We start from the raw sequence: 8,878 nt of genomic DNA, 5'->3' as shown, positions 1-8,878 counted from the left end.
GTTCGATTCTGCTCAAGGGCGTGTACCTTGGTTGTGGCGCACATCCCCAGTGGGGAGTGTGCAGGAGGTAGCTGATCGATGTTTCTAACTCTCTATCCCTCCCCCTTCCTCTCTGTAAAAAATCAATAAAATATATATTAAAAAAAAAAAAAGACTGCCCTAGCCGGTTTGGCTCACTGGATAGAGCGTCGGCCTGTGGACTGAAGAGTCCCTGGTTCGATTCTGGTCAAGGGCACGTACCTTGGTTGCAGGCACATCCCCAGTAGGGGGTGTGCAGGAGGCAGCTGATTGATGCTTCTCTCTCATCGATGTTTCTAACTCTCTATCCCTCTCCCTTCCTCTTTGTAAAAAATCAATAAAATATATTTTTTTAAAAAGATAAAAGACTCAATTACAAGAGGAGGGCCCACATAACCCACTAAAGGGACATCCCTAGAGCACCCAGCTTAGGTGATCAAAGAGACTAGGCCACTTAGTCCCACAGGACACCTACCACATTAGGCCACCCCACCAAGCTGGGAGTCATAGCAGACCTAGCTAAGACACAGAAACAAACACAAAGATGCAGGCAAAATAGGGAGACAGAGAAACAGACCCCAAGTGAAAAAAACAGTAGAAATCTTTAAAAAAAAAAAAAAAACAGCTAAATCAAATGGAAGCAAGCAGTTTATCAGGTATACAGTTCAAAGTAATGGTTATAAGGATGTTCCAGGAACTTAGGGAAAGTTATAACAGCATGAAAAAACCTTTTTTAAAAGTCAGAAATGAAGAATACAATATATGACATCATGAATACACTGGCCGGGGCTGGGTGGCTCATTCAATTGGAGCATTATCACATACACCAAAAGGCTGTGGGTTCAATTCCTATTCTGGGAACATACCTAGTCGTGGGTTTGGTCCCGGGTTAGGGTGCCTATGGGAGGCAGCCAATCAATGTTTCTCTCTCCCTCTCTCCTTCCCTCTTGTCTCAAAAATCACTTTTAGCCTTGACTGGTGTTTCTCAGTGGGTAGAGCATAGGCCCCTGCACCACAGAGGCTCAGGTTCAATTCCAGGTCAAGGGCACATACATAGGTTTCAGGTTTGATCCCAGCCCCAGTTGAGGCATGGGAGGGTGTAAGAGGCCGTGGGGTTACAGGAAAGGCCTGACCTCACTCCAAGTCATGTAAAGGACATGAACTTGGCTTGCACCCCAGTTCTTGTGATCTAGGCAAGCAGACATTTTGTCATAGCAACTGCTTGTCATAGCAACTGTCAAACATAGATGGAACTAGACAAAGCTTGCCCAGTCTTGCCCAGTCTGTAATGATCTGCTACTTCCCCATGATAGGCCAAGCCCTAGCAGTGATCTATGAAGCATGACCAGCCACAGCTTAGCTATAAAACAGTGTGTGTAAAAAATAAAGTTGCTGCCAAAACCGGTTTGGCTCAGTGGATAGAGCGTCGGCCTGCGGACTGAAAGGTCCCAGGTTCGATTCCGGTCAAGGGCATGTACCTGGGTTGCGGGCACATCCCCCTTGGGAGATGTGCAGGAGGCAGCTGGTCGATGTTTCTAACTATCTATCTCTCTCCCCTCCTCTCTGTAGAAAATCAATAAAATATATAAAAAAAAATAAAAATAAAAAAAATAAAGTTGCTGGTGCCTTGTGCCAGTCCTCCTAAACCCCGGTCTCTGGTGCTTTCATCCCATGCCGCCATTACCCTACGGGACCTTTTGGGAGCGGGTCTCCACAGGAGGGAGGCAACCAGTTGATGTGTCTCTCTCACACTGATGTTTCTCTCTCCCCAAGCCCCCCACCTCCCTTCCACTCTCTGAAAAGCAATGGAAAAATTATCCTCTGGTGAGGATTAACAAAAATAAAATAATTTTAAAAAAATATCCTCAGTTGAGGATTTTGAAAAAGAATACACTGGAAGGAATAAACAACAGGTTAAATAAAGCAGAAGATCAAATGAGTGATTTGGAAGACAAGGAAGAATAAAAAATCAGAGTAGCAAAAAGAAAAAAAGTTAAAAGAATGAGGATAGTTTAAGGGACCTTTGGGACAACATGAAGTAGAACAACATCAGCATCATAGGGGTACCAGAAGGAGAAGAGAGAGAGCAAGGGATTGAGAATTTATTTGAAGAAATAATGACCAAAAACTTCCCTAAACTAGAGAAGAAAAAAGACACACAAGTCCCAAATAAGAAAAATCCAAAGAGGCCCACACCAAGCTACATTATGATTAAAAAGGCAAAGGTTAAAGACAAAAAGAGAAACTTTTAAAAATCTTTTTTTATTGATTTCAGAACGGAAGAAAGAGGGAGAGAGAGAAAAACATCAATGGTGAGAGAATCATTGATCAGCTGCCTCCTGTATGCCCCACACTGGGGATCGAGCCCACAACCGGGCATGTGCCCTCACCAGGAATCAAACCATGACCTCATGTTCATAGGTCAACTCAACTACTGAGCCACACCGGCTGGGCTTTAAATATTTATAGCTGAGTACCTTGGATGTGTAAATGTGTGACTTTCAGCAAATTTGTGAAATGGTCAGCTATCTAATTGTTCAAATCTGGGTTTTTTCTTCATTGACATCATTCTCCTTTGATGGGAGATCAATAACATAAATTGTCATACAGGTCCCCGAGTCTGTCTGTGTCCATGTTGAAATCTGGATTGCCTCCCATGCAGGTGCTTGCCCAGTGCTGGAGACCAAATTCCCAGTGTGAGGGAGGAGCTCTACTCAGGGGTGGAGGGGCTCAGAAAAGGCAGCAATGACTCAGAGGTTTCGAAGGAGAGCCATGAAGAAACAGATGGTGCTGACCTACAGAAACAGGAAGCCAGTGAAGGGAAGTGTGTGGGCAAAGAAAGTCCACAGTCCCAGTGGGGCCCTGCTTTCCTCTAAAAAATGGAGAACAGTCTTCTCAGAATCTCCCAGGCCTCCCTCTCCCCTGGGGTGTCCTCCCTGGGATGGCCCCACTGGCTCCTCCAGGCACCAAGGAGAGTGGAGCAGCCTTCACTTCCTCATTAGAGCACTTCACATCGACCATCAGCTCACTCCATGTGCCCCATTGAGCCCTTCTGAGCAGTGCCCCCCACTCGCCACAGACTCAAGATGATTCATCTGTGTTATCCAATCAGCCTCCTTCCTGGTCCTCCAACCCAGGCCCCACCCCATCTGCAGGTCTCTCCTCTCCCCACCTCCTGAGGACCCTTCCTATAACCCTATCTGGTCTGAGCCAGCCTGCTGCACCCCCTCCACCAGTTTCCACCTTCAAAAGAGATCCAAGTTGCACATCTGACATTCAAGGCTGTGAATGGTCAGGTTGAGCTAAACACACCAGCCCCAGCAAACAGGACTCTCCCTCCACAACCCAACTCACCCAGTTACCCACACTCCCCTCCACACCAAACCACACGCAGAAACTGAGCTGTTTAGAAATTCTGTGCCTTCCTCTGCTGCTCCCTTAGCCAATGGGAACCTAGCCACCTCCTCTCCAACCTGCTGGACCAAGCCTGTCCTGCCTCATCCCACTCAACTGAAAATGTACTTTCTGTTACAGGTTTGTGTAAGAGTTATACGCAGAAACCACATGAATGACTTAAAATACTGACCAGCACGCCCTCCAAGAGCCAGGTGAACGTTGGAGTTTTATTACTAATGGAGTGAATTTTCAGCAGAGCCGGCCTGCATAACATCTTCACATAGTGGTAGCCTTTAAAAACCGAAATATCTTCGTTCAACCTGTCGCTAAAAATTTTTCCCATTGACTTCAAGAATATATTCCAAATATTTGCATGGTGCACTAGCCCTTGTGTGACCAGCCTGCGCCTTCACCTGACTGCTCTCATTTCTGAGGACAGCTCCAGATCTTTCTGGTCCGATCCTCTGGGCTTCTCCCTGCGCATGCCTTGGGTCGGTCCATCCCCAAGAAGGACCCCTTCAGCCAGGACCCAGGTTGCATGGCCTCTACCAGTTATTGAACCTCACTGTCTCGTTTCCTTTATTCTCCCAACGTGTACAGGAAACTGTAACTGAACTGTCTGCTGTCTAAATATCTGTAACATCTGCTTCATTCATCTCAGCCCCATGGGTCCAGGGAAGGGATCCCTGAGCTTCAGCTACGACTCTCTAGAGCAGCGGTTCTCAACCTGTGGGTCGCGACCCCTTTGGCGGTCGAACAACCCTTTCACAGGAGTCACCTAAGACCATCCTGCATATCAGGTATTTACATGATGATTCACAATAACAGCAACATTACAGTTATGAAGTAGCAACGAAAATAATTTTATGGTTGGGTCACAACATGAGGCACTGTATTTAAAGGACCAGAAAGTTGAGAACCACTGCTCTAGACCCTGGCCAGTGACGGCCCAGGGTCACTGCTCAGTAAGTACTGCCTCATTGCCTGGCCAGTGAGAGAAGGGAAGAACAATTGCATTTACAGAGGCTCAGGAAAGGGAAGTGTCTTACACAAGCTCACAGAGGTTCTAGAAAAGGCAGAGTCAGAACTGGGCCAGAAATTGGGTGGGGTCCTCTCCTGCCCTGTTCCTCCGCCCTCCTCACCTGGGCCGGCTGTCACCGTCTGGATTTGGGTTTGGCATGAGGTGGAGGCAGAGCCTGTGGGGTCTGGTGAGACTCAGGTCGGTCTCAGAGGTCCCACAGCTTGCTGTCCACTAAGGCCCACCCTTCAGGGAGGGGCTACTTCCCTTCCTGTGAGTTCACTGATGAGGAACCAGTGACATGTCACATGAAGCCTGGACCCTGTCACACCCCATTCTCCTATCCTGGGAGGCTCTGTGGAGTTTACACATCGTCTGCACACTGGGGACCATGGAAGGACGATCCATGACTTCTACCCTCACTGCCCTTCTCTGCCTCAGTGAGCTCCGGGGAAAGGAGGCGGGATGGGGTCCCCTCCCCTCCCAGGGCCTGGCCTTTCGAGACCCCAGGACTCAGGAGGCTCAGTGGGGGCAGGACTTTGGGGGAGGAGACATGCTCAGCCCCAGGTCTGCCCCCAGTGCTCAGGGGCCCAGACCAGGCCTGGAGCTTCTGTGTCGGTTGGGGACGGTTCTCACAGGGACTCTCTTCCAGGGCTGTGTCAGGGCCCGTGGGACCAGGTCCAGGCAGGTGAGTCTCCCCCCCTCCAACCCCCTGACCTCCTGCTTCAGCACAGTCACCCCCTGGGCAGCTGGGGAGACACAGGGTTGGAATAATGGTGACCAATCTGGGAGGGGCCTGGGAGTGACAGCTGGGGAAGGTGGGGAGAAGGACGACCCTGACATTTCAGGTCTGATTCCTTTCCAGGAGACGTCCCCAAACCCTCCATCTGGGCTGACCCAGGCCCCATTGTCACCAACGGGAGCTCTGTGACCATCTGGTGTCAGGGGTCTCTGCAGGCTAGTGCCTACGTTCTGTATAAAGAGAATGGTTCTGAGCCCTTGGATACGAGGATCCCACAGGACTCCAGCAACAAGGCCGGTTTCCTCATTGGAGCCACGACCCCAGCCCACGCAGGGCTGTACCTGTGTGCATATTACACCACTGGGGACATACTCTCAGAGCGGAGTGACCCCCTGCTCCTGGTGGTGACAGGTAAGGGAGACACCGGGTCCCCTCCCCACTGTGGGCTCCAGGTCACAGGCAGAAGGACTAAAGTGTGGCCTCAGGGGACCTCACCCCTCACAGAACACACCTGGGGTGTGAGGGTGACAGTCCCTTTTCTCCTCCCTCAGGAGTGTATGGTGCACCCTCCCTCTCAGCCCAGCCAAGCCCTGTGGTGGCCTCAGGAGAGAATGTGTCCCTCTCCTGCAGCTCTAACCTCACATCGGGCCCTTTCCATCTGCTGAAGGAGGGAGGGGCTGACCCGCCCCGACACATGGAAGCTGAACCCAGGACCCATGCTGGGAGGCAGTGGGTCAAGGCCATCTTCCCTCTGGGCCCTGTGAGCACCTTCCATGGGGGGACCTACAGATGCTATGGTTCTTCCAGCTCCTACCCCAATGTGTGGTCACCACCCAGTGAGCCCCTGGAGCTGGTGGTCTCAGGTGAGTAGCCCCAGCCCCGCCCCCATGTCCCCAGGTCAGTTCAGGGCCCTGTCCCCAGGAAACTTTGGCTGCAATGGGCTGAGGGAGTACCCGGTGGAGGTCAACCCAGAGGGGACTCTCACCTCCCAGAGGGATGGAAAAAGCCAGACTGCTCCCATCCCTCCTCATCCTCATCCTCCCTGAGGCCCAGACATGCTCCCGTGGGCAGAGGAAGGCTGGCAAGGATGGGGCTGACCAGAAGGAGAAAGGCCAGAGGCACCTATCCCGACCCTCCAGTCCCCAGTCCTGTGGCCTCAGCCAGAGAGACCAAGACAGGGGTGTGACCAGCAGAGGCCAACCCCCAGAGAGAGCAGGACCCCCTGCTGGGGCTCGGCCTGTCTCCCAGACGGGTTGGGGGCAGAGAAGCTCGGGGCACCAGGGCTCTGAGGCTGACAGGTGACAAGTGGGTGGTCATGACAGAGGGAGGTGCTGGGGGACCACCAGGGGAGGAGCAGCCCCCACCTTCCACCTCCCATACTGATTGAGGAGCCTGTGAGCATTGGTCCCCCAATGGGAAGTCAGGCCTGCAGAGGACTCAGTGAGGGTCTGGGGGGAGGTGGTGGGTGGGAGGAGCTCAGTGTTGGTCTTGGCTCAGCCACTTCCTGGGTCATGGCCTGAGGAGCGTTCCTCCTCCTCACTGGGACCAAGTTCCCCAAAGGCTGAATACTTAGTGTGCCCGTGTCTGTGTGTGCATATGTATGTATGTGTATATATACAGTGGGACCTTGACTTACGAGTTTAATTCGTTCCGTGACGGAGCTCATAACTCAAATTACTTGTATGTCAAATCACTGTGACGTTCCCTGCGCCAACTAGCGGTGGGGTATCTGAAGCTAGCTCGTAACCCGAATTTTAGCTCGCAACTCAACTCAAAGCAAAAAACTGGCTGAGAGACAGCTTGTATCTCGAAAAACTCGTTAGTCGGGACACTCATAAGTCAAGGCCCCACTATACGTGTGTGTGTGTGTGTGTGTGTGTGTGTGTGTGTGTGTGTGTGTGTGTGTGTGTTGGGGACTCAAGTGGTGTCTGAAGCTCCTCCACAGCCTTCCAAAGAACAGCCGTGGAGTCAGGAGGAGAAGCCTGAGCCCTGGTTCAAATCCCAGCTCTGTTCCTTCCCGCCTGTGGGACCTTGGACACGTCTGTTCCTCCGAGTCCTGGTCCATGGGCTGTGGGTCAGGCCCCCACCTCCCTCACAGGGAAGGCCCTCAGTACACAGCCCTGCCCAGTTAGAGCTCAGGAAGGACCCAGCCCCTCCCTCCTGCCCTTTCCGGAGGCGCCCCACATGCACAGGCTCCACTGTGGGTTGGGGTCAGGCTGCAGAGTGAGACAGGGATCTGGGGTAGAGAGGGGTGGTGATTGGGTTTGGTAACAGGTCTCTGCACTGGTGTTCTACTGGGAAGGACAGAGAAAGCATAAGTAATAATAACAACAATAACAACACATAAGGGAACTCACAGTCCTGGGTTCCAGTCCCAGCCCTGCCCCGTCCAGGCTGGGTGACCTAGGGCACGTGATTAACCTCTCTGAGCCTCAGTGAAATGGGTGAGGTCAGCAATCCCTGGTGGATGACTGTTGTGAGGGTAAAATTAGTGACAGACCCCAGCAAGTGCCTCGCACACAGTAGGTGCTCATTAAATTGCATCACTGGCTCATTCATGATGTCACTCATGTTCAAGGTCTCAAATGGTACCTGATTGTCCTGATCGGGGTCTTGGTGGCCCTGGTCCTACTGCTCTCACTCTTCTTCCTCCTCCTCCGACACCAGCGGCGCCAGAGCAAAGGCAGGACGTCAAGTGAGTAGGGTGACCTGGGTCACAGAAGGGGGGTGGGGGGCTTAGGGTGCCAGCCAGAGTGAAACCAAATAGATGGGGAAGGTCAATGGTAAAGCCTCCTCCAGCGTTTCCCAAGGGAGATTAAACGTGGATGTGTAAGTAAGTAGTCTCAAGTATTCTTCTGGCTTTTTCAACCTTATCAGGTGTGTGGGAACATGTGCAAGTTTTGTTTTTTATCACTTAGAATGGCTTTCTCTTCATTTTTTTAAAATATATTTTATTGATTCTTTACAGAGAGGAAGGGAGAGGGATAGAGAGTTAGAAACATCGATGAGAGAGAAACATCCATCAGCTGCCTCCTGCACACCCCCTACTGGGGATGTGCCCACAACCAAAGTACATGCTCTTGACCGGAATCGAACCTGGGACCCTTCAGTCCTCAGGCCAACACTCTATCCACTGAGCCACACCAGTCAGGGGCTTTCTCTTCATTGTGAGGAGGTGTGAGGGGTTGTGACCTTCTCAGTTGTTAGGTCCTCTGCTCATCTTAGTGCAGCCCCAGGGGAGGGCTCTTGGGAGCTGGAGGCTGACCCCACCTTCCCGCAATGGCTGCATCAGAGCAAGAAGACAGAGGCCTGCAGAAGAGGTGTGCCCTCTCCCTAAAAACCCGAGCCCCACCCGTCCGGTCCGAGGCCCCCTCTCAGCCCCCTAATGCTCTGTCTCCTCCCCCAGCTCCCGCCCAGCTGCTGAGGTCCAGGAAGAGCGTTTGTGTAATAGAAAGCAGCTGGAGGGGCAGGTCCAGGGAACATGGATGGGCTGTGGAGATCGGGGATCGGTTGGAAATGCTTCTGGGCTTGGTGGTGAGACAGCTAGAAGCTCCTACTGTGTGACCTTGGCCACGTCACTGCACCTCTGCCAGGTGAGATCTCAGGGAATCTTGGCAGGAGATGAGATGGTCTTGTTCTGTCCCCACCAGATGCTGTCGCGAAAGACACACAGCCTGAGCGGGAAAGACAGCTGGACCGTCAGG

The 8,878-nt window shown here is 52.0% G+C and overlaps 1 protein-coding gene across 1 annotated transcript in view; it reads left to right on the top strand.

Moving 5' to 3' along the window:
• Nucleotides 1-8,878, top strand: part of LOC102419801 (leukocyte immunoglobulin-like receptor subfamily A member 6) — a 23,823-nt gene that overhangs the window by 13,371 nt on the left and 1,574 nt on the right. Inside the window, exons 8-10 of the mRNA XM_023747991.1 lie at nt 5,726-6,037; nt 7,753-7,869; nt 8,825-8,874. Coding sequence (XP_023603759.1) covers nt 5,726-6,037; nt 7,753-7,869; nt 8,825-8,874 — 479 coding nt within the window. The remainder of the gene's footprint in view (nt 1-5,725; nt 6,038-7,752; nt 7,870-8,824; nt 8,875-8,878) is intronic.

The sequence above is a fragment of the Myotis lucifugus genome, unplaced genomic scaffold, assembly GCF_000147115.1.
Source record: "Myotis lucifugus unplaced genomic scaffold, Myoluc2.0 scaffold_1085, whole genome shotgun sequence".
NCBI lineage: Eukaryota > Metazoa > Chordata > Mammalia > Chiroptera > Vespertilionidae > Myotis > Myotis lucifugus.
The sequence above is the reverse complement of the archived record's forward strand: the minus strand, read 5'-3'. Positions and strand labels throughout refer to the sequence as shown.